The following is a 27,599-nucleotide window of genomic DNA, read 5'->3' on the forward strand; positions in this document are numbered from 1 at the left end:
ACCCATCCCTTACAACTTAACCCACCCTTAAACCTACCCATACCACCAAACCTGCCCCTAACCTTACCCGTATCCCACCTCAATAGCAGCAGAAGTGTTTTACAATACAATATGACCACAATAAGCACATTGTACTTATTTTATGAAGTAAGTACACAGTAGTTAAGGCCACCTAATATAAAGTGTGACCTTATACTACTTATGCCCAATGCACATTAGCCTACAATGTGTTTTAATGCCACTATTGATGAGGATTGTATGATCTTTGAATAATATCAGCCTTTAAATGTGATATATTTAAAGTGTACCTGAAGTATACTTGCAATAGTTCCACTTTAGCACATTCAAATATACTAAAGTAAATTTTAGTTAGACCTTATTCCGCACTATTAAACTGCATTAAGCACAAAATTGATCAGACTTTAAGCATACTAGTTTAGTATACTATAGTATTACAGGGTATTTTAATTAAGTACATAAATATGTAAATATATATACTTAGTAGAAATAATTATGCTTTTAAGAATTAAAAAAATTAGATCAGTGTTGAAATTCGGAATAACAGCACTCTTGCTTTTGTGATATTGCTTCATTTCATTCTAAACATAACCTTCAGATATTTCTTTTTGTATTTTCAGACTTTAATTAAGACATTTAGTATGTTTAATAAACTAACTTATACTGTACTTTCTGTAAAGCTTATTTTACTGCTTTCATTTAGCCTATTCATTTAGCGGGCACTAATTCAAAGCAATTTATAAATTAGAAAAGTTATTCTGTACGCAGTATAATTCTGCAGAATAGCTTTTTGAGCAGATGACAGTACACTGGCTCTCTGTATGCTTTTTTTTTAGAAGTTAGCATGATGCCAAAAGAAGTGCTTCTGAGAAAAATATAGTGAAGAAAAAACTGCAAAAAAAAATTTGTTTAAGGAACAGACTTTTAAGCTAATGTAAATGAACACAACAATGTACTCCTAACTTTATGTGTGTTGTCAAACTGTTTGCTTGTATGACTACATCTGAGTTACAAAGAAGAATTATATCACTCAATTATTTATAAGAATAGCACGAAAAAGCATGAAAACCCTGAAAAGAACAGCTCAGACCATCGTATATTTCCACGCTGGTTCAGAAAATGTAATGCTCGTTAGAGCTAGTTTAGTGCTGGCAAAACATACACAATTACTTGTGTTGCTATTGTTTATTTATATTTGGATTGCACTCACTTTTTTCTGTGTAAACACTGTTTAAAAGTCAGCATATTAAAATAATTGACATATTTGCAAACTAAAGCAATTAACAAAAATGATGAATGGCTTTGTAGTGTTTTTTTAAGGAAAATTGGAATCCATATATACAAACATATTTTCAAACACATCAACACATTCAGTGTATTTATTTATGAATGTCATGAGTAGCAGCAAATACATATTTTGAATAAATTACACAAGACCTCAAAGCAAGCACCTGAGAGATAACAGCATCCTAAGTAGTTCAATGCCCTGCTGTTCACCTGTCTGTGCTTGTGATGTGTACCATACTTGAACAAAGATGCATTAGTGTGCCATTGTTCTGTTTTATGACTCTGTAATCATCTGACTAATAATAGTCACAACAGCCAGCGCTCCAGGCTTCGTGACTCAACAAGCAAACACTTGGACTGTGCAAAACGTCAAAACAACTCCATTAGAAATAAATGCAAACACCACACAACACAGATGCCTAACACTGGAAATAAAACAGACGTTTATCTGCAAGCATATACCTACCGAATCAAAATGTCATCCTGATGTTTTTTTTTTTTTTTGAGTACCTGACTGAGACTAAATTAGAGTAAACTGTTCCTGAAAAGATGCCAAAAGTATTCTTATAGAGAAACATTACAAATTATGCATCTTTTAAACATGGAACAAATAAATATATATACGCAATATCCATTTTGTTCACAAGTACTTGAAGCATTTGATGCATGCATTGTGTAAAGTGCGGCCTGTTCTCTGAAGTGTGTTATTTCTGCACTGCTAGGGGCTTAATTCCAAAAACACTGTTTGATTTCAAACAAGCTTCCTGAATGCTCTGCCGCTGGCCCGTCAACCAAAGAGTACAATCCAAAATTTACATGACTGGTGAGCCAGTATCACTGAGTTCAGCTGGTTAGGATGCTCAAACTGCAGTCTTCTCAGATAACTCGCAGATTACTTATTTATAGTTGTCTCTACATAAAGTGCAAAGACACTGCAAAATGACACACATCAGCTTTAAAAAGGATTTCTTGTTTGTGCTTCCCTTCTATCATCATTGGCTTTCAATCTTGAGTTGAAGAATGCAGCCTCACATCAACGATGTGTTTCAGGGCTATTATTTTCATGCACATCATCTCTGGGGATTGTGGGGAACATCACCTGTTGCGGTGAGCAGAAAAATAACCCCTTGGCTAAAAAATGTCAATTCTACTGAAGGTTCATGTGCTCTTTCACTAGACACAATGTTATTTTCAAAAAGTGTGGGTAATTCACAGGGGCTAATCCTTCCATCCTTAATGGTCAAAACATACGGCACTGTGTTCTTCTAGTCGGCGGTGGTGACTGGTGAAGTGGTCCCCCGCTGGATTAACCCAGCAAACCCTTCTCATGATGGAGCTACACAGCCTGGTCAGATATCCTGGAGATGTTGTCAAAGTTGTTTACTTGGGTAGACAGGGATTTGCGGCTATCTGTGCTGGTCCTCGCTCTCACTCTCTCCTGGTGTGTCTCATCTCTACCAGAGCAATGACAAATGAACGCTGCTTTGAACTCCTCTCGAAATTTACCTGCAAGGGAAAATATTCAGGATTTGATTTAAAACGTCAAATTAACCTTAAGCCTTTTAATAATCCATTTAAATCCACATTTTTTCACAGATAAGTGAGCAAATGCTGTGGATTAAACCGTCTCAAATGTCATTCCCAAATGAACATCAGTAAGAACACCCACACTTGCTCCAGTGTAAACTAATGTCACTTAATTAATGTTATTTTATTTACACGCACAGCTGTGCTCACTGACAGGTTCACGTGGCCTGTGGGTACGCTTATATAAGCCAGAGCAAACGGCGGACCGATAACGGACAGTCTTTATACTTCAACATAAACATCATCTTTCAGAAAGAGCAACCTGGAAATGCCTCTGGTCATGTCAATGCATCACCAATTTTAAAATGGCAGGTTTTTATACACTCTCAGAACAAAAAAATGGCAAAAACTGTACTTTTAGGGGTAGAACAGCTTGTCATTGGGACAGTGTGACAAAAGGGACTATAAAAACCTTTTTTTTGAGGCCTTTCAAATTCAAACCAAAGTTTTGGTCCACCGTGTGACTGGTGGGTTTAAATGTATTAATTCGTCTTCAGAAGGTGCACTAAATCTTCCACGTTGCTCTAAATGATGTCTAAAGCATCCTTGACCGGGTAATGATGTACTCAGTATTACCAAACCCGTACCACGGTGCACAAAGAGAATATTGCAATGCTAATGAAGAAATAATTAGCGTGCTGGTTTGGAATGAAAAGGTGCAGGATGTTTCTGGAGGGCAAACGACATTTTGAAGCTTTGAAGTTCTCTGTGTGTTTCAGGCATTGTAGGGATTGAAAGCTGCGATGCCTTAGTGTGACCAGCAGATGGAGCAAATGACATGTAGTGCAGTTGTTCTCAACTCTGCTCATCTATATATCCTTCTTATTTGACACACCCAGAGCAATTCACACAGCTCTCTGCTAACATGATGATCATCTGGTGTGTAAAGAAGACAGACACTCAAAATTGCTGTGGGTCTCCAGAGCCAGAATTGTGGTAGAACCTCTGATGTAGTGGAAAGGTGTCAAATACTCACCACTGAGGAAATTGTAAATAATTGGATTGGCAGCGCTGTTGGCGTATATAAGCCAGTGTGAGAAGGTGAACCAGGCATAGACAGTCTCTCTGTTGTCTGTGTTCTTAAAAACGCCAAATACTCTGCAGACAGGTGGACAAAAACATAAAAATGTAACCACCAAAAACAGCTTCTAACATTTTGAATAAATCAAGCATTTATTATAGAGCTGGGGCTTTTTATATACACTCAGACCCTCCACTGAAAAACCTTAAAAAGGAGCAGATTTTTATAGGCATTTAACACACGCCGTCTGCATAGCATCTTAAACTAGTGAGGCGAAAATACTTGTCCATGCTAATATGTTGAATTATTTCAAAAACATTACTAGACCAGAATTCAGTATAGATATAGATTCTTGGTTTGAACAGAATTCAGGCTACAAAGGCCACATAATTAACAAATATTATCTGAGCAGTTTGTCTCATGCCTTAAAGAACATTATGCCTCCCATTACTCATAACTATGTATTACATCACTATAAGAGCTACTACTTTTACACTAATTTGTGAAGCATTTATAAGTAAGCAAAAATTAGTATTACTTTTTTTTAGAATGTCTCTGTTGTAGGGATGTATGTCTATGCAATACGCATCTCGATGCATATAGCCAATGATACGATGCATTAAAGATACATATAAAGCAGCTAATGATGAGATACGATCCAACACAATTCAATTTGATGCAATACAATGCAATGGAAAAACTATGATCTTATTCAGTTAGTCTTAGGCTTATTTCAGTTAGTCCGACTCATTGTCAAATGATTTAATTTATCATAGATCAACCTGTTACTGTGGCAACTTATGCTGGGAAACTAACCTGGTCCAGGGCAGGCTAACTGTCAGGCCAAGCTGAGATCCTCTAAAACTGACCAATAGGAACGCAATGATATTACCGCTGACTCTCATGAGACATTTGTGTCATTATATTAGACTATACTGTTTTTTTCATGCCTTCTGATGTTCCTTCACTTTTATATCTTGCAATAAAAACTAATTTATAATTTGTATTTTGTGATAAAACTGACAGAATTTGAATGAGCTGTCTTATATTAAAAGACACAAAGCACAAAATTATTGCGATTAATGGGTGGCTGGCGCGCTAAACAATAATGAATGGAAGACGTTAAATATTATGTCCAATCATTTACTGTATTATACCATGAATAAAACAGCTTGTGTCACTTAACTTTATATAGCCTACCTCAGAAACAGCATAACTTATGTTAACGAGTTGGAGCCCACTTCAACCTTTAGAACTTTTTTATTGTTGTTTTTAATTAAATACATGTGAGGAATGAAAGGTTGGATGCCACAGACGGTTTTTTGCCGAGTAGGTGGTGGAATTTTCACAAAGAAAACAGTCAAATTTTATGATTCACATGAATACAGCAATCTGTCACGCCACATTAAAGATCTTGAAAAACTAATTATTGTTGTAAGTCACATTGTTTATAATTCGCTATAAAACTAATTTTGAAAGTTAAGGCTTTGTTTTATACAGGTCCGTCTCAAAAAATTTGCATATTGTGATAAAGTTCATTATTTTCTGTAATGTACTGATAAACATTAGACTTTCATATATTTTAGATTCATTACAACACAACTGAAGTAGTTCAAGCCTTTTATTGTTTTAATATTGATGATTTTGGCATACAGCTCATGAAAACCCCAAATTCCTATCTCAAAAAAATAGCATATTTCATCCGACCAATAAAAGAAAAGTGTTTTTAATACAAAAAAAGTCAACCTTCAAATAATTATGTTCATTTATGCATTCAATACTTGGTCGGGAATCCTTTTGCAGAAATGACTGCTTCAATGCGGCGTGGCATGGAGGCAATCAGCCTGTGGCACTGCTGAGGTGTTATGGAGGCCCAGGATGCTTCGATAGCGGCCTTAAGCTCATCCAGAGTGTTGGGTCTTGCGTCTCTCAACTTTCTCTTCACAATATCCCACAGATTCTCTATGGGGTTCAGGTCAGGAGAGTTGGCAGGCCAATTGAGCACAGTAATACCATGGTCAGTAAACCATTTACCAGTGGTTTTGGCACTGTGAGCAGGTGCCAGGTCGTGCTGAAAAATGAAATCTTCATCTCCATAAAGCTTTTCAGCAGATGGAAGCATGAAGTGCTCCAAAATCTCCTGATAGCTAGCTGCATTGACCCTGCCCTTGATAAAACACAATGGACCAACACCAGCATCACTGACTGTGGGTACTTGACACTGGACTTCAGGCATTTTGGCATTTCCCTCTCCCCAGTCTTCCTCCAGACTCTGGCACCTTGATTTCCGAATGACATGCAAAATTTGCTTTCATCCGAAAAAAGTACTTTGGACCACTGAGCAACAGTCCAGTGCTGCTTCTCTGTAGCCCAGGTCAGGCGCTTCTGCCGCTGTTTCTGGTTCAAAAGTGGCTTGACCTGGGGAATGCGGCACCTGTAGCCCATTTCCTGCACACGCCTGTACACGGTGGCTCTGGATGTTTCTACTCCAGACTCCACTGCTTCCGCAGGTCCCCCAAGGTCTGGAATCGGTCCTTCTCCACAATCTTCCTCAGGGTCCGGTCACCTCTTCTCGTTGTGCTGCGTTTTCTGCCACACTTTTTCCTTCCCACAGACTTCCCACTGAGGTGCCTTGATACAGCACTCTGGGAACAGCCTATTCGTTCAGAAATTTCTTTCTGTGTCTTACCCTCTTGCTTGAGGGTGTCAATGATGGCCTTCTGGACAGCAGTCAGGTCGGCAGTCTTACCCATGATTGCGGTTTTGAGTAATGAACCAGGCTGGGAGTTTTTAAAAGCCTCAGGAATCTTTTGCAGGTGTTTAGAGTTAATTAGTTGATTCAGATGATTAGGTTAATAGCTCGTTTAGAGAACCTTTTCATAATATGCTAATTTTTTGAGATAGGAATTTTGGGTTTTCATGAGCTGTATGCCAAAATCATCAATATTAAAACAATAAAAGGCTTGAACTACTTCAGTTGTGTTGTAATGAATCTAAAATATATGAAAGTCTAATGTTTATCAGTACATTACAGAAAATAATGAAATTTATCACAATATGCTAATTTTTTTAGAAGGACCTGTATTAAAAGTACCAAAAGCACAAGGGGGGGGGTGTCGCACTACAAATAACAAATTCAATCGGAGACATGAAATATTATTTCCAAGCATACTGTCCCCACAAGTATGACACATGGTATGATTTCTGCTAACATTCCCACATATATTACCTCTGCACATAAACAATGCATGTGCGATGCATGCTTTTCTCTGCACATAAACAAGGCGCAGCACACGCGCGTTCTACGTCAGCAGCATGCGCATGTGTTGTTTATATGCAGAGGTATAATCTTCAAAAGATTTTTGAACTTTGGCACATACTTTTTCTCTATATAGAGATGATATGGCAAGGAAATAATATGAAATGTTTAAATCTTGTAGTGTTACAATTAACCCCGCGTTTGTGCCCTGCTCACCCCGTACATGTAAAATGCTTTTTACAGACCGTTTCCTTATTGGTAGGTAGCCAAATGCATATGAAGGAACGAAAACAGCACCGAGTTCAAACAGATGGTAGAAATGAATAGCCTACCTGAAACATTTTTCGTAGCATTTTAATTTTCCGGGTGTATGCAAATCTCATGCAGAATACAGCGCAGTGAAGTGAGCCAGTTTCTTCTCATTAATAATGCAGACCAATCGAGCCTTTTAATAATGACATCGCTCTGAGACCCTCACTGTTATTACAACTCGTTCGCGCCTGCGCTTCAAAACACGCAACGCATTCAAAAATCGCACTAAGAATATTGCAATTCGTAATTAATGCTGGTAGGCTATATCGTGCAACCCTAGACTGAACTGTGTGAGTGTGTCTGTCATTGAAACACAAATGTAGCTGCAGCCAAGTGACTTTGTGCGACCCACCTTGTCCCACTCTGCGACCCACAAGAGGGTCGCGACCCACAATTTGAAAAACCCCTGCTTTAGCCTGTCCAGGGGCAAAATCCAGATGCTTTGGTTGTTTTGGGGATGTGCACTGTTAATAGTAGGGATGCACAATATTGGATTTTTTCCAATATCCGATATGCCTTTATTTTTTAACTATTTTTGCACGATACCAATATCGATACCGATATATTTCCTTTTGTTTGGAAACAACAAGTCTCTTCTGTGTAGAAATCATAAGCAAAATAGTTTTCATTTTGGTTAGTTTTTAACAAGAACTTATTTGTTAGAATTAAATGAACAATAATGAAGTTTTTTGACAGTACATTGAAGCTTTAAACTATATATCAATCACTGCATTTTCCCCCCAGGAAAGTGTTAACCCTAACATTTTATTTTAAGATTTAACATTTGTTGATGGTCTAAAGCAAAAGAGTTGTATAAATTTTGAAAATATTTTAAAGCTTATGATTTGTTTAAAAAATAAAGCATATTACACTTTAATGAATAAATCAGTATATATAAAATTATTTAATTTACAAGTGTTATGTTTGTGATTTTTTTTCATGTAAGCTATAGCTTCTAAACTTTGAATCAAAACACACTCATAATTTTATGACATCAATTACTGCTTTATTTAATTAATTTAATTTAATTAAAAGTAGGCCAATAGTACCCCTACAGATTAAAACTCCTTACCGATCGTGCATTAGGACCTGGGGGAGGCTGTCACTGCTGTCACTGCTGCCGCTACACGTGCTATTACTGTTTACTCTATCATACACAGAACGTGTCATTCTGTTTGTTCTTTCACAGATTAAATGCAGCGATCCATTACACTCAATCTAATCATCATTCACTCAAATCTTTCCTTCAAGAATGAGTCACACTTCTGACATGATCTAATCACTAGCAAACCCTGAGCACATGTGAGTTAACATATTCCTCTTATATTATAATTTGTCATATCGGGCAGATGCCGATATTTACATTTAAAGCCATTATCGGCCGATTCCAACTCCGATAATATCATGCATCCCTAGTTAATAGCTAATCACACTGTGTGGACTGTACTACCTTTATGGCACTGTAAATAAATAAAAAAAACACCTTGCACTAGAGTGCACTACAAGTGAGCCATCATTGTTTTTTTTTTGTTTTTTTACAAATTCCCATTCACAAGAGGGGGTCCTGGCTCCATCTTGTGAGACAGTCTTTTATGGGTTTGCTGACATTCCACGCTTCTTCGCCTGACCTGATTGGTGTTTTCACACATGCTTCAGATATGGGCCATTGCAGAAGCAATCCTTTAGCACCAACAATGATGCAGCGTTGAGATCCACTCTAAAGGTAACTAATGTGGATCATATTCAAGAATAATTACAAAACAATACTCATCAACTGGCATTAGAATGTCATCACAATCCAAAACATTAATGGTCTAAAAAATAGGCTTTGTTGCCTTTATGCAACATTTCTTTTCAGCCATGGTTTTGACAGATGTTTTGAGATTTAAACGCAAGGACAGAGGAGGTGTGTTATAAGCACATGCACAACCTCAGCCAAGTATCATAGTGCTTACCTCTTCATGATGTTGAGAACACTGATGGGTAGATAACAGAGTGCAAACACAAACAGCACTACCATCAGCATGCGTGCCGTCTTCCGTCGAGCTTTAACCTGTTTAATCTCCGCTGAGACGGTGCTGGTTCTCACCTTCACCGATTCTCCTGAGCCTACAGCATGGGCGGAACACTGCAGCGACTTCCATTTCCTTTGAAGCACCGATGATGTTCCAGGAATCTGTTCAGAGATAAAGCACTGTGTGTTATGGGTAACAGTGCAGCAATTCAGACTCTTTAAACTATGTCTATCCTAGTAAAAAAAGTAATATCTTTAAAATCCATTTATTTCATACTAAGTATAGTTCAAATCTATTAACATATTTACTGACAGATAACTCGAGATCTACTGATATAAAAATTGTAATGAAAATTTATTTGGAGGATTACTTAATTTCTTATTAATAAGCCTAAAATGAGTTTTAATGTCACTTTTGATGAGGATTGTATAATATCGCCCTTTAAATGCAAAAAATATTTAAAATGTACCTAAAACATACTTGAAATAGTTCCAATAGTTTAGTACAATCAAATATACTAAGTATGTCTTTAATTGGACTTCAGCACTACTTCTGCACAATTAAAGTACAAAATTAGTTGTTTCAATTTAGCAGACTTTAAGTATTAAGTACACTAAAAGTACAATTGCAGCTCATTTTATTAAGTACATAAATATGAAAATGTATTTGTAGTAGACTTAGCATGAAATAAATGTATTCCAAATACATTTAAGTATATTTATTTTTCACTAAGGTATATAGCTACATTTTTAGCAATGAATAAAAAAGTAAAGACTATAGATTTGTGCAGTTGCTAGTAAACAAAAGCAAACCTAGCACCACCAAATACAAAACCTATAGTCAAACAAAATTCCACCTCAGTTATAATGCTACATTAGCATGCAGATGCGCATGGAGACCGATTGACAAAGCTCTGTTTTGGAACAGAGCCAGAATAAAAAAAAAATGTCATTTTTCTCAGGCTCCTGTTTATGTTCAGTTATTTCACTTTAATAGCAATGAAAATAACCATATTCCTTGCCATAAAAGTCAAATTACTGAACCTAAACCTGATAAAAATGTAAATTTTAGAAGAAAACTGCACTTTTGCATCTAAACTCTTCATATATATACATATATGTTATATTATAATAACATCAAGTGTTAAGTAAAAAATGCTGACATACCTGTTGACACCAGAGTTTGTGACAGATCTGAATGTATGCCAGGACCATCAAGCATAATGGAGCAAAATAAGTGACAATAAAGAAGCAGGTGTGGTACACCTTAGGGTAGATTTCATCTGCAAAAGAGAGAATCAAACAACTACATGACTCAAATGCTCATGACATTCAGAAACTAAAAACAGAAGAGAGTTTTTAGGAAAGGTAAAGGGAGCTTTTAGGTAATGGAAAAGCGATGGAAAATGTAGAACATGTTGTAAAACAGTGTGAGATAAGAATGCTGTGTTGACCATTCATCATCCATTATTTTAACTAGAATCTTAGAAGACTTACCCTTTCTTGAACATTCTATAAACTGAATGTAACAGGATTGAACATTATTAAACCTTTTCAATTTCATTCAAACAGAATTTGAAATGGAACGCAGGGAGTTCCGGGAACATCAGTTTACGGTTTTTCCCTGTACATTTTACAGGAACTTTCCGTTAACCATGTAACAGGTTTTTACCGTAGCATTTTCACAGTTTTTTACCGTTAAAATCACGATCATTTTTTACAGTGTTGCTGAAAGGCTCAGTCCCTATTTATTGCCACTGCATGAAAAAGGTATTTGGAAGACAGGAAGCCATACGTGTTTGGAGTGAAATGAACAATTGATGAATACTCCATACACTAGATTTTTATTTCAAATCATTGCATAAACCATTTCGAAATAGAAATTTTGGAAAATCAAAGATCCTAAGCTTGATTTCAAGCTTAACCATCAGTAAAATCAAGGACATGAAAATGAGCGGAGGTTTGATTTCGCAGCAGCGCTTTTGAGCAATGGTTCTTTATAAGAACTTCATTTCGCAATTCCAGGAAAAGCAGCAAATGAGAACGTGATAACAAACAGTCATTTAATGGAGACGGAAATGTGTTTTGAATCATCTCTCCATTGTCACAGAGAGGCCTGTTAGACACTTGAGACACTGTGATTATCTCTGAAAATGGGGCTCGCTGAATTTAAAAATAAACAATCATTTCCTGTGTGTGCTGTAAAAGCAGTAAGCGTTAAGAGCACTTGGCAGTCTTATTATCAATGTGGGTCTTAAAATTACTCTTCTCACTTCATCAAACATCCTATGTAGAGTGACAAATTTCTTCAAAAGCATCTCACGCTGTTTAGATTGACAGCCCAGAGCTGGGTTTTATCACAGTAATTGTGCGGCAACCCTAGAGAGAGCATTATAAATTGGTATTCTAGCAGGCAATGATAACAAGACCCTTTAGCAAATCTGCTTGAATTTATTGTGATTGACATCTGCTCTGAGCACAGCGATTTGCTCAAACACCTGTGGCTAAATCCTAAAGCATGTAACTTGCAATGGCAGCACAATATCACAAAGAGCCGAAATTGCATCGGTTGGCATACTGTCAGCTTCACGACAGATTCGATTCATGACAGCCTACAGAGAGCAGATCCAAAATAGTGACAGAGCATCAAACTCTTTTGGAAAGAATTATTGATAAGACTCTTTTAAGATACTTTTAATGTTGGGAGCTCCCCAATGAGTGGAGATGTTGACTGAGATCCACTTGTGATTTCACTTTAATCTTATATTTATAGTGCTAAGGCATATACAATGAGGTGAAATCATTGGCATTTTTGATCTGGAAAAATGCTTAGTTCAAAATGGTTTATGAAAAGACTTTGGCTAATAACTGAATTAATATGAAATGTTTTGTTTCAATATTATGAACTTTCATACACTTTGGCAGCTTAAAAGTCTTAAAAGCTTAAAAGTCTTCAAGTTTCAATAACAAATTTCAAGAATGTAACATTAAGATAAAAAATAATGCTGTGTGTACTTGTCATAACACTTGCACATGCTCTTTTGTTGATTGTGATTGCTTCCATTGTCCTCATTTGTAAGTCGCTTTGGATAAAAGCGTCTACTAAATGACTAAATGTAAATGTTAAAATATAAAAGTTAAAAATGAAAGCCCGTCCAAGCCGACAAGCTGAACTCTTTATTCTATTTCCATTGAAATATTTATATTTAGAAATCTAATTTTAACCTCATTCGCGTTGTTGTTGTAACAGCAATTGCAATAAAATCCTTGACTTGTTGCTATGAAATTCCGCTTGATCGATATTGGAAAGGGTGATTTAATGTTATTTTCTCATCCAGCAAATTGTCTGCCACATGGGAGATTACTGTTTGACCCAACAATCATCTCATGGGCCCTCACCTCCTCTTCATACAGGCTGCTGTCATTGTGGCATAACTGACTCAATGGGGGCCATTGTGAGAACTCATCAGGGGGGACGGCCCACGTTTCTCATCAGGGAGCTGCACTATGCCTTTGATGTCTTTTCATCTGTCATGGTGTATTTTTGATCAGCAAGGCAACGATCAATGCAAACAGATTTAATATTTTTAAAGGAATATGCTGCACATCACTATAAATGTTTGAATCCATACAAGAGCTTGATTAATTTTTACTCTAGCAACATACCGTTCGAGATGGAACAGCAACTGGGAGAAAAGGGGAACAAAATGTTCCTTTGGGCTCCGCTGATTTGGACTGCTGCTTCTGACAAATTTCACAGTTTATAAAACTGAATGGAGAATTTACTGAAATAATATGCACCGTGTAAGGCGTTCATTATTCATAACAGTATGTTGATATGAAATGACTGATTCTAAAACATACTGTAAAAGAGGATATGACGGTTTCACTGCATATTCAAAACCCATCCCAATTTAAATAAAAAGTACATTATGACCACTACACAGTTAGACACAAAGATGTATTTGAACAACTTTGAATGTTTTTGTTTCACTATTAGCTATTATATGAAAGTAGAATTTGCACAAGATAAAACTAGTCAATGTTTAGTGTACTTGTTGTAAATAAAGACAACTTTTAAAGATCTTAATGTTTATTGTGATGTATTTTTTTTATGTATTCATGTTATGTACTAAAACATAGAACTTTGTTCTCAAAATTGTTTAACTGAACACTGTTGGGGAGAGAGGATAATTTCAGCCACAAACAATGTTCTACAGGTTACAGTCGATAAGCGCTTGAACCTTACTATCGCTCTGCACTCACGCTGTCTAAAATGGTATATAGCCCCACCGTGTCTTGATAGGAGAGGTTTCAGTAGTATAGGATCTCTTACCTGCCCACTGCTCATCACAGACGGTGAACAGGCTGGTTTTGTTGGTGAGCTCTGGGAGCAGACTGCTGGATTCCATGACAATGGCTTGTGGAATCATGATGACGCAGGAAACCAGCCAGATCAGAATGATACTCTTGCGGGCTCTTTTGGCAGTACTCTTGAACTTCAGGGGATGGCAGATAGCGTACCAGCGATCTTGGGCAATGCAGCTCAGTGTCAGAACCGATACAGACACAGAGATTGTCTGAAAGACAACAGAGAGAGGATGGAATCCCAGAAACCACAGTGTGGAACAATTATGGCCAGACAAAGAACGTACACATATTCTAAATAATGCAATATATAACTCACAATAGGACAGTTTTATTTAATCAAAATATCATGGGTAAGTGAACTTAATATTTTTCTTATATCCTCAATATCATTTTCCATTCTACTTGTGTAATATTTCATCCATTTTCTTGATGATTTTTTTACAATCATCTGTGGTAAGAAAACAAAAAATTGTGAAAAAAATATATTGGCATGGACTTCGGGAAGTCGTGGCCTAATGGCTAGAGAGTCGGACTCGTAATCAAAAGGTTATGAGTTCGAGTCTCGGGTCCGGCAGGAATTGTAGGTGGGGGGAGTGAATGTACAGCGCTCTCTCCATCCTCAATACCACGACTGAGGTGCCCTTGAGCAAGACACCGAACCCCCAACTGCTCCCTGGGCACCGCAGCATGGCTGCCCACTGCTCCGGGTGTGTGTGTGTTCACTGCTGTGTGTGTGCACTTTGGATGGGTTAAATGCAGAGCACAAATTACGAGTATGGGTCACTATGCTTGGCTGTATGTCACGTCACGTCATTTGATGAATTCTGTGAAGATATGTGGTAAAACCCAACAGTGAAATTAATTGAATAAAATGAGTTAATTTCATTCAAATAAAAAAGTACCTTAATAAAAAAGGTGCATGAACTCAATAACTGTATATTCATTTGAACTCAAACTACAGGAGAGTTCTCAGCATGCTTTGCACTTGACTGAATAAAGAGAGCAAATGTAAAAAAAAAGTGTTATTTTATCTGTTATTATTATATACTGTAGGGAGAAATACAAAGGCTTACAACTAAATGCATGTTACTTAACTGTGTACATCTAAAGGTGATGATACACGGGGTAACTTTTTGGCTTACAGGGTTAAAATGTACAGAGCTCTGCACATGAAATGTATCATACTTGGTCGCAATTTAACCAAAACAGCAGAACAAATTAATAAATTGTGGGAACAAATTCTTAAATGATGGCCACGATATATTTTTTTTTTTCCACAGGTGATGTGTGGGTCTCTGACAAAAGTACTGCAGAGTAGATATGACCTACACTGTAACCGATTTTTGTAATTTGAATTTTGTATTTTACTGTAATATGTACAGTAAGATACAGTAAAATGTGCACACAGTATTTTACTGTAAACAGCAAAGGATTATGGGAAAATATATGGTCACTACAGTAAACTACTGTAAATTTACAGTAGTGAACTTGCCCACGAAAAACTGACCAATGGCAAGGGATAATTCTTTTGTTTACTCTTTGGTGGAAGCAGCGGTAAAAGGACAAAAGAGAAATGTTGCACTGTTAACTGGACAAAAAGTTAGTATATTATTTCTGTTTTGCAAAACTGAGATATTTTAAGATGTTTTAACATGTTAACAGCAAACTAACATTATTCATCGTGTCATTTTTCATATCGGGAGTTTGGCCTTTTTTTCTGAGTGACGGCCGGATTAATGCCGCCATAACGGTGATAACATCGACTGGTGAGTAAATTAAGGTCACCTATATTAGTCGAAATAAACCTAGTTAAACCGAGAAACACGTTTGTAGGTTCTGCTGCCCTTTAATGCAAGTTGGTTAATCTGGCGAGTCCTTACTTAACCTTAACAACGAACTAATGTGAAATAAAGTTACTGAGGTAAAGCGCGTAGGGAACACCACTGTTTCAGTCGAGATTTTAAACCGTATTTTCAAGTAACATTACTTTTGTTTGTTCTTTTCAAGTTTCTAGTCTAAATGTCATCTGCAATGTCGGAGGTGTCTTTTGGAGCCTCTTCTTGTGAATCCCATAGTATCGATGATGACATCAACTGGTAAGTTAATAATGTCAGTTAGCTGAAGTTAACGACCACAGAGAAGCATAGTATCTTTTGTAGCTGCCTCTTTATCGCAAGTATAATTCTGTTCAAATGCTATTTAAGTTAGAAACGTGTGTACCAATGTTGTATGTAACTTTAGAGACGGTCCCTAAATTATGTGAGAGACGTAAAATAAAACCGCGAGCTAACATGAAATACTGAGGAAAACTGAGTTAAGAAATACCACTGTAAAGTAATTTATTCCTGTCATCAAAGCTGGATTTTTAACATCATTACTCCAGTCTTCAGTGTCATATGATCCTTTAGAAATCATTGTAATATTGTGATTTGCTACTAAAAAACTATTATTATTATTTTTATTATTATTATTATGTTGAAAACAGCTGAGTCTAATTTATTCAGGTTTCCTTGATGAATAGAAAGTTCAGAAGAACAGCATTTATCTGAAATAGAAATCTTTTGTAATTATAAATGTCTTTATCTTCACTTTTGATCATCCTTGCTAAATAAAAGTAGTAATTTCTATAATCCCCCCACCCCCAAATATATATATATATATATATACTGAATACACACTTTTGAATGGTATAGTATATAATGTTACAATATCTTTTTATCTCAGCTAAATGTTGATCTTTGGATTTTTCTATTTATCAAAGAATCCTGAAAAAATGTACTCAACTGTTTTAAATATTTATGATGATAATAATAATAATAAGACAAATGTTTATCAGCATATTAGAATGCGTTCTGAAGGATCATGTGACCCTGAAGACTGGAGTAATGATGCTGAAAATTTAGTTTGTACTAATCACACGTTGGTGGGCAGAGTTAGCAGACAGGCTATTTGCACTTAGTCATGACATGTAATTAGTATTAGTGTTTTATTTTGACTTTGTAGCTGGACTTTAAAGAGAACTCACTTTTTATTTGTGATAGTGTTTCAGTCCACAGCCAGAAATGAACATTGTACTTTTATTTATTTTTTATTTTCTTAATGCCTATGCCTTTTTGCCTTGATTTCTGTACTTTTAAACATTCAAACCCTTGAAATGCTGTCAACGTCTGTCCAAGAAATAGTGCAAATTTGTAAATAGTAAACCTAGCGCACATTCCATTGGTAAATGCATGTTATACTCACAGCACAAGCAGAGATGGAGTCACTGCATAGATATGCTGAATACAGTGGATCATATCGCAATAATCATGCAGCCCCATGTATTTTAATTTTACATTCAATGTAATTATTTATTAGTTTTTCATCAGCTCACGAGTGCATAAATGCATAAATGTAAATACAGAAAATGGTCTGGAAAGATTTGAAATGAAAACCACGGTCGATGAGCAGCATGAATGCATGCATGTATTGCTCTGTGGCTGAAGAAGTCCAGTTTGGATTGCTTTGATTTATTGACAAGTGTATATTTTCTGTTCTGCTATAAGATAAAATGTAAATGTGGATTGTTGAAATTCCATTTCTAAAAGAACAGAACCCTATTTAAAAACTAAAGGACATCAGATGACAAGATTATCGCTTGATTTTCAATGCATGTCTTTGGTGCAAATTGGTCAATTTCCACCAGAAACGCTTTTGAAGTGCGCCATACTGCGAATGTCTGAACGCTTTGGCATAGCATCTATATTAGGCTTTTTCCATACTCCATTCCTGCTCAAGTAGAATTACTTTTGATGTTCTGGCTTCATCCTAAACATCAGCTCAAATAAGTGTCTGGCATGCATTTGCAAGATGCAGGCATCCTACATTATATTGGCATCAATCAAACGTGACTTTGTTTTCTTTTTTTTTGAGTGTCAAAAGGCATGAATGCGATTAGAAACTAGTGATTTTATTCAGACACATATCAACACTTGAAGCAGCTGCAGCCATGGCTCACAGCTGCTTCTTCAGTCTTGATAACTTCAAAACTCTCATTAATATTCAGTCACCCATCTAGGGCAGATAACCATGCCTATGAGGGATATAGAAGAAACAACAGAACTTGTAGCATTCACACTGTGAAGGATATGAAATCCATCCATCCATTAGGCCTGTCCAAGAAAGAAGGCTGAGTAAATGTGTTCTTAAAAATTACCAGAGGAATATGTTGTCATCTCCAGGAAATCCATCAGTTCCATCTACTGGTGTTGACAAGTGTGTCCTTTATAGCAGTACATCTCCAGTTAAAAAAAAATAAATAAATAAAATAAAACTTTCAAAGCGCTTAAGCTGTTGATTTGATTTGTTGATGGGGAAGCAAAGCAATCACGTAAAAACCGTACACAGCCTCTAGAATCTTCTGGTAGGTCGACTGATGTGTCAGAAGTAATAGGTATTCAAGATCAAAAGTGTCATAATTCACAAATGAACAGATCTCAAAATATTTGAAACTTTATTTTGAGAGGGCTTCCCTACAAAAGTAAACTAAAATATAATGCCAAAAGTGCATATGTTGTCAGCTTCCTCACCTGTAAGTAAGGTAGTATCTTGCACAGGGTCTGTCCGAAGAACCAGGTTTCTGTAATGTCCACCACAAGACTTGCAGGAAGACATGTGATTGTGACCAGGATGTCTGCGAAGGACAGGTTCACGATGAAGTAGTTGGTCACCGTGCGCATGTGATGGTTTTTCCAAACTGCAAAACAGACTGAAAAGAAAAACTCCTTGAAGAATACTTTGATGCTGTAAAAACCATTGCCAAGCGTAACAGTATCTAACTACAAGTTTCATTTTAAATAAAAAAGAATTAGTCCTATTATCCAGCACAAAACTAATGAGGAATCATTCCTGTACATACAGCGTTTGTGTTTCTGAGCACTAACTCAGTGAAACACTAGTCATGACACAACAAAAGAACTCAGAATCTTGTAGAAGCAAGATAAAATGGAAATGCTTTTCTTGTCACGTTTGCTTTTGTTAACTCTATTGGTTAGGTTTAGTGATGGGTTTAGTGTAGGTAGAAGGCTATGTTATTTGTATGCACAATAGAGTATTAACCTTTTAGTGCCACTCAACAGAGATTTCCTTTCCGTACAGGATACACACAAAATCCACCATAATAAAATGCTGCCACATGCTTAAAGAAAATGTAACTACTAGTTTTTAGCACCATGCATTCACTGGACATTTCACTTTCACAAGGAATTCAATTAATCTGTGATTTTTTTTCTTGATTTTAACAACTTGATTTAGATTAACTGTATTTGGATTTTGACCAGGGATCTTGCTGGAGATATTATTGAAAATACTCATTGTCTGTTTCATAAAAGACTATCTCTCCTATCTTGATTTGTATGTTGTTCTACTTGATGATGAGTAATTGTTATGACGCTGTATGCACATTCCTCTAAATGGGTTTGTTTTAGAAAGAATTTGTGCAGAAAATCAATGTAAATATATAGGACTGGCAGGCTCATGAATAACACATGAAATAGCTGTGGATTACCAACTGCCTTGACATAGCCACAGATAAGCAGCTAATTGACATAATCTGATTAATGTTGATTTTATTTAACATATTTAGTGTGGTACTTCACAAAATCAATAATTCAGAGTTTGTGTCATACAGTACTGAATAAGGATGCAATAAATAGCACTGAAATACTTAACAAAATAAACAGGAAAGTGTATGTATTAGAGTTATTTTGAATTTAGCTGGTAAACATGTTCATATTTATTATGTTTTCATGCAAAATACATACTTGCTATTACTTATGTGTTAACACAGATATCAGATATACAGATAACTTAATGTGTATTGAACAAGAAATATTAACAAACCCAGCATTTGTCCACAATTAAGAATGAACTGATAATGCAATATGGGTCATACAAGGAAACAGGATGAGGGTGAGTTGTTATGCTCTGAAATAGTCACAAGGCACAGAAAACTAAATTTTCCCTTTAGAAATATTCACAACGGTAAGTGACGACTAGCCCTAGTCTCTCTATATTGCACATGTGATAGGTGAAATATGAGAAGACTATTAATATCTGATTTCTGGGTTGCTTCTCAACAATCGAGGAACTGAAGATTATACATCTTTTACATAAGCCCACTGACAAATACATTTGTGTCTGCTTTCATTGTTAATGCTTTGGATTGTGACTCAGTTCTGAATAATTGCTATACACCAGCGTGCCCTGATAAGCCTAACCTAATGTATGATATGTGGCAAATGTTTTTTTTTTTCTTGTTTATCAGAACAGTCTGGTCTTTCGAGGCCCTTTTCTTATCACTGTTTCTTTTGTGAATGCCATGACAGCACAGAGAGTCTTATGAAGTTAAACAACTGAATGTTTTGTCCCCAAAACTGGGACTTGTGAATCAACCTGAGAATGAATGAAGACACAGCTGTTGAATCAGCCGAGAGGGCAGCGCAGAAGATGGGCTGATGTAATGACCTGAAGCCCCAGCCAATATTAGTGTTGGCACATTTCCTAGTTTGCCTGCCAACTTTCCTCATTCCTTAGAGACATGCCCAGCGGTCAGTGAATCCTATCTTACAAATGGACAAAATTATAGCACAGGTTTGTAACCACCATAGAAATTTAGAGGGACAAGTCCTACCAATAGTTAAAAATGTCCCAAATGCATCAATGTCACAATGACTAAGATGAGCAATCTAATCAAAGAAGGTGGTCAAGGCTTTTGTGAAATAGTTTGAGGTGATATTGAAGTAGCAAAACGTTATATATATATATATATATACAGTATATATATATACATATATTATGAAACTAGAAGTCCAGTAGCACAACACTTTTTCAAGTTTAAACATTTCGACTCTACAATATATTGGCATTGAAGCAGTTAATTTACCTTCAAGAGGGGGTGATATTAACAATTTCCTTTTAAAACGTGACGCATATTGGATTTATACTTTGAACACTTTATCTCCTAATGGTCTTAATGAAGAATTTGATATTCCCCTTTCCTCTAATTATGACAATGATTTATATTGTAAGACTGATCATATGTTATTGTCACAAATCCGGTCCGTTGAAGCGGCGCTGCGCAGAATGATCAGTGTATAACATCACAGTACCATGAGAGCCATAAGAGAGCAGATGGATCCTCATGCTTCTGAATAGCTCTCACGCCACTTTGCTGTCATACACTGATCATTCTGTGCAGCGCCGCTACAAGTCGAACACACCTATTGACTCTCACACTACACAAACTGTTGCATGTCACCCAGGACTACATTTCCTATCATCCATTGCACTGATTACACACACAGCTGCAACCAATCAAACACACTTTATAAGCATGGACTCCTCTTCCTGATCGCTGAGTATTGTTTAGCATTTATCACTCTCCTTGTTTAGCATTCACTCTCCTAGCTACTTTACAGAGCCAGTTTCCTGTCCTAGTTTCTAGTTCTAGTGTCACGTCGTGTTGCCTTATTGCCTGTTTCCTGATCTTCTGCCTATCTTGGATTTCCCTCTCGTCTTGTCGTTTGGACTCTGTTTGTACTTCGCCTGGATTGTTCTCTTTCTGTTGGATTATCCATTTGCCTTGCCCTATTGGATATTGTTCACCAGAGACTCATCATGTCTGTCTTTGGATTACTCTTTTGTCTTGCCTGTGCCATACCTTTTTGGTGGTGTTTTGACCCTGCCTGTTTCTGACCATGTCTGTGCAAAAACGTCTCTCGTACCTGTTCATTCCATAACAGTTATTTTGGTGTTGGTTTTGGTTCTATTTTTTTTTTTTTTTTTTTAAGTTTCCTTTTTTGTGCGACTTTGAATATTTTTCAGTCAGGTTTTTATTGAGATGGTAATGTATTTGACACTTGTAATTTATTGCAGTTCTCACTATTATGTGATTTGCGTATTGCCCTTTTGTTATGGTTTGTTAATTGCCCTGGCAATTTATTTATTTATTTATTTGTATTTTTTGTGGGCAATCATGTGATTTAGGTTTGTGTTGTGTATATAAGGGCAGTGTCATGTATGTGTTCATTGTTGATGAAGAGTGTCTAAGCTCGAAACGTCACCTCTGGTGAGAACAGAAATAAATATTTTTCTGTCTCTGGAGCTGTAGTGTGCCTACTTTGATTTTTTTGGTTATGATAAAGATGTGAAATGATCAACAGTAATATCCGTGATCTATGGCATATATATGGCAATGGTTCAAATTTCAATAGTTCAAATTGTTCTTTTATTCCTTTAAATCTTTTAATTATTTTCTTCCCTTAAATAAGAAGACCATTACATACCCACCCCCAGGGTTCACAACATGGTTCTATTCTTGTTATAGTGCATCCAGGAATATGTGTACTTGAGGTTTGGCGATTTCCAGTTGACGCATGAAGATGCTTTGATTTAGCAGCAGAGCAGAGGCACTGTTACTGCACATAGGGCATTTTCAAAGCATCCTCACAGTGGTAGTATTTCTAGCTCTATTTCGGTCTTTCCACTTTTTTCATGTTCTCCACCCCTGCTCTGGTTGTTTGATGAGCCCCCCCCCCCAACACATCAGTGCACTTCAAGGAAAAAAATATGACACTTACAGATGACACTTACACCCAACAGTGGCTTTGCGACAGAACTCTCACCTTCCAGAGTATTGCATAATTGCACAATTGCTATAAGATGATAAGTAACCCTTGAAGAGAGGGCAGGGAACGAGAAGAACTAATGTTTTACAACTCAAAAGTAATTCAATACCCATCATTTTGCTAACAGCTCCACTTTATAGAATGGAATTACCAGTAGAAGCAATAATAGAACTGGAATAATGCTGACACATTCATCTATTAAAGACAGACGCTCACCTGTCTATGCCAATCAAATGCCTTGCTGGCTACAACTAGATCTGGATTTCGCACGTCTGAATACTGCACATGATTTCATAAGTCTAATCAAACTATTTGCAAAGACCTCATGGTTCATGGTTCAAACATATACATTTTTGTACATTTGGAAGATCTGAATTTATTGTTAAATTAAAAACATGACCTTGTTTTTATTTTTTTATTTTTTTCCTTTTCTTTTTTAGAAAACATACAGGTTGATATGAGGGTCCTGTGTGATTTCTAAAGACTGATAAGAACCACTGTGACACACAAAACTTATAGCTATGAATTCATCATTCAATCAGAATGTGCAAATGGCATTTAAAATTCGCCACTGGTCTTTTTGAGACTCATTTTAATTTGAAGCATTTTTGTTCGTTAAACCAATACGAGAGTACTGAAGTGAGTATCTGAGTATTGAACTCCAACCAGTCATCAGAGGATCTGTAAAAATGTGTCTCTAAAGTAATATATGATATGTTAAAGAACTTAAATCTTAGATGCAGTTATCATTGATTTTATCAAAAAGAGCAAACATGAAGGTATATGTACACTTTAGGTACTGTATTTACAGTGCCTGCTTAATGGTGTATTTTGAGATATTGTTGTAGTATTTAAATTTAGGTGTGTGTGTGTGTGTGTGTGTGTGTGTGTGTGTGTGTGTGTGTGAGTGTGTACCTGGTATTTATCATGTTATGGGGACCAATTTTCCCACAAGGTCAAAATTTACTGGTATTACTATCCTTGTGGGGACATTTGGTCCTCATAACATGATAAATACCAGGTACACACACACACACACACCTAAATTTAAATACTATAACAATATCTCAAAATACACCATTAAGCAGGTATGTACTGTACCTAAAGTATATACAGTACCTGAACATTTGATGTCAGCGACACATTTGGGTCCAGAAAGAAAACTGTGCAAAGCAAATTTCAATATGTGTTAGACTATGGTAATATTATATACATACATTCAACTTCATCCTTGATTAACAATTGGATTCTGCCTATCGTGCTGCATAACGCTTTATAACAAATGTCTGCATTAACCATAGTATTTGAATCTCTGGAGGCTGCTCCTCTTTACATCAAAGAAGAACAACTTGTTTATATTTATTGCCAAGACATTATTAGATAAAGCATCTACTTACATCCCCAGCCTTTTATCCTAGCAATTATAGCAGTACATCTGCACCCCGTTGTGACACCGAAATGTCTCCTGTGAGCTTGGTAAATTGTCTCTTTACACTCTCCTCTTTGAATGCCCTAACAAACATGTTGCTGCTCCCTTCCAGGAACTAGGGGAATGCCATCAGCGTGACCGCGCTCTGAATACATGTGTAATCTATCCAATGGAAGGGCGAGACGTCACGGGCGGGTGATGTAATCGACCAGGAAGCATAAAAGCACATGCGTTGGAACTGGCGTTTGCTTTTTGTCATTCAGCAACCGCTACTTTGGGGCAGTCGTGGCCTAATGGATAGAGAGTTGGACTTGTAACCCAAAGGTCGTGGGTTCGAGTCTCAGGTCCGGCAGGGATTGTAGGTGGGGGAGTGAATAACCAACACTCTCTCCACCCTCAATACCACGACTGAGGTGAGACCCTTGAGCAAGGCACCGAACCCCCAACTGCTCCCCGGGCGCCGCAGCATTGGCTGCCCACTGCTCCGGGTGTGTTCACTACTGTGTGTACACTTGGATGGGTTAAATGCAGAGCACACATTTCACTGCTGGTTATACTCTGTATAATTGTGTATGTGACAAATAAAAACAAATTATTATTAAATTAATTATTACTCTGTGTGTGTCTGTCGTTCTGTGTTGTGAGTCTTATTTAGTGTTGTTTGTTCCAAAGCACAATCACTTGAAATAAGATCCACAATATGTGCAAGCACTTGGGCTAGAGCAGATCGCATTACAGGCTGTGTGTTCCTCCCTGCAAACGTTATATCACTGCTGGGGATACACACAGTCCGTGTGTGGTCTGCTTGAGAGCAGAGCACGCAGAGTCAGCTCTCGAGGGAGCTGACTGCCCGTTTTGTGAGCATTTGTCATTGCGTATGCTTACTCTCGGAAGGCTCTCTTTGAAGAGTGAGCTTTCACTAGCGTTCCTTGCGGTGCCGGCCCCGCTTCTGCCGAAGAAAGAGAAAAAATGGCGGAGCGGTGGCTGTGCTCGTGGAATGAAGACGGGCGAGCCCCTATCTTCTTCCCTTTCCTAAAGTCAGATCCAGCGCCCGCTCTCTGGGTTCGGAAGCCCGCCCCGCGCTTTTTTCCCCCCAGAGAAAGGGCTCGACGCTCTGCCTGTCTTCCTCCGTGGAGGTGGACGTGAAGGATGTCAATGAAACAGTGTTTGCAGAAGCATATTATGAATGAGAACGGCACGCAGTCAGCTCTAAAAAAAAAAAAAAGGAGATGATTGTGCTTCTCCCCGCCATACATCTCGCAGTCCCGCCACTGCTGAGGCACGGTGGTGAGTGAGATCGCGGGGATCGCAACATGGATCTGGCGGACGGGTTAGAGACGGGCACGATGCAGGCAAGACACGATGCAGGCTCGCATGTCCCCTGCTCGGATTGAGTCGATCCTCAAGTCAGTCAGAGAGTGAAAGAAGGCTGGTCACTCACTGTCAAGCAGTTTCAAAAACTGCTGGGTCTGATGGCAGCTGCGTCCAATGTGATATCTATTGGCCTGCTGTACATGAGACCCCTACAGTGGTGGCTCAGAACCAAGGGGATCTCCCCGAGGGGAAACCCACTTCGCATTCAAGGTCACGCGGCGATGCCTACGTGCCTTAGACATGTGGAGACAACCTTGGTTCTCATCTCAGGGCCTGGTTCTGGGCGCTCTTAGTCGCCGCGTAATGCTAGCGACGGACGCATCCCTCAACGGTTGGGGAGCGGTCATGAGTGGCCACCCTGCTCGCGGTCTGTGGAACTTTCTCCCAGACCTAAAAGACCACCATGGAGAGCAGACATCCTGTCGAGGCAGGGGCTGAGGCCCGGGGAATGGATGCTTCACCCCGAGGTGGTGAAGCAGATATGGAGAGTTTTTGTTGCGACTCAAGAGACAGCGCAATGTCCCCTCTGGTTCTTTCTAGTTCCTCCAGCTCCACTGGGACTGGATGCTATGGTACAAACTTGGCAGAGGCTTCATTCGTACGCCTTTCCCCCGTTTGCTCTGCTCTGTTCTGGCGAGAGTGCGCTGGGACGAGGTCAGTCTGGTAGTCAAATAAAAATAAAACCAGAGTTTTAAGTACAATATATGATTTGACGGCTCTGGTGAAGGGTAATATTACTACCAAATAATGACTTTCAGTCTCACACAAAGAAATCACACAGATTCAGAGGACTTTAACCATGAAATCCAGCCAGAGTTTAGCCTTGGATTTATTGTGCCGAATATTCCTTTAAAGTGAAGTGTGTCGTTTCAACTGGAATCCTGTTTGTTGGATAACAGGTCCAAAACGTATTGGTTGAGGTAGACTGCAATTCAGTTTGATGCAACAAACAGAAAAAAAAAAAACACTCACTGCACCTTTAAAGAGAATAGCACATAAAAAAATGTGAATTAAAAATTCAAGTCAAGTAACATTTCAAGGGACCCATGATTAATATGCCAAAATTAGTTAACCAATTACTTCAGATATACAGATACTAGTATTACTGAATTCCTTGAGAAAACTTCAAATGTCGAAATTTGCATTGAGAAAAGTGACAGCCAAATGATTCTGAGCCATCCTCCGTGGCATACCAAATATTTTAATGCACGGTATTACATTCATAGTCTTTCGACCCAAATTCCACTAATCCATAATGTAGCGTTTGGTAAAAGAGCAATGCAGCATTTGATTTGATTTGCCAGAGGACACTGGATAAATAATAATAATAATAATAATAATAAATAAAATAAAAAAAGATTAAATGTCAAGGAAGAAAGAAAGCTGAAGGCTTGGCATTTAGTTAAAGCTGTAGTTGCATTTATGGTCCATAATATGTGCGTGTGAGGATGCAAATATTCTTAAATCTTAAATTAGAAACTGCAAATAATCCAAATAAATAAGTGCAGTCCAAATAAAATTAATTAGTAGCGTTAATAACTTTAAATATCTGAACTCACTACAGTTGTACACATTTTTAAGCAGAGAAGATCAATTATTTTCGATAATATTGTATGAGTTATAATATGATCCCGCGCGCAAAGCAATGTAGCAAATATGATGATGGACAAAGCTGTAGACCGGTATTCGTCGGACAGAAAAACATTTAAAGCACAGCTGAAATCCATTTCTGAGTTACTTGCGTGTTTCAAACTTACTTACCCAAGGTGTTTCCGACCAGAGACACGAGGAAAACTATGATATATCCAGCTATGAGCACCCATTCATACTGTTTAGGATGCAAATATTCCCTCCAGATGTATTTGAGAAGTTCATCATCTTCATCAATGTGAGAATGGGAGTGAATGTCCGTGGAGTTCAGATGCTGCGCTGATGTTAAACAGTCATTACAGGCTTCATTAGCGGTGATCCCCGACATGTTCTGCGCGGACCCCGGGTCTCTCTCCAGCATCGCGGATGACTGACACCGCGCGAGCGAGGGCAGAGAGAGAGAGGGAGATGGGGGAGAAGAGTTGGAGAGCGTCGTGACGCACTGTGGACCTCTCAGCCTATAACCAATTGGTTAGCAAGACTGAGAAGTCCGAACCTACAGAATGCATCAAGTCATTGCTGCACGGTTCTTTGTATCTTATGAGGATAGGCTACTCATGTTTATGCAAGTACTGTTTAGCTGTCAGATCTATGTCGCATAATAAATGAAG

At 37.6% G+C, this 27,599-nt stretch overlaps 1 protein-coding gene across 1 annotated transcript; it reads right to left on the reverse strand.

The window, feature by feature from the left end:
• Window positions 1-2,641: 2,641 nt before the first annotated feature.
• Window positions 2,642-27,316, reverse strand: hcrtr2 (hypocretin (orexin) receptor 2; the record flags this gene model as incomplete). Its single annotated transcript, XM_079439579.1, has 7 exons — window positions 2,642-2,811; window positions 3,869-3,990; window positions 9,440-9,660; window positions 10,666-10,781; window positions 13,835-14,078; window positions 18,438-18,616; window positions 27,100-27,316. The coding sequence occupies 7 exons, from the start codon at window positions 27,314-27,316 to the stop codon at window positions 2,642-2,644; spliced, it is 1,269 nt and encodes a 422-aa protein (XP_079295705.1).
• Window positions 27,317-27,599: the final 283 nt, after the last annotated feature.

The sequence above is a fragment of the Barbus barbus genome, assembly GCF_936440315.1.
Source record: "Barbus barbus genome assembly, chromosome: 18".
In the NCBI taxonomy this organism is placed as follows: Eukaryota; Metazoa; Chordata; class Actinopteri; order Cypriniformes; family Cyprinidae; genus Barbus; species Barbus barbus.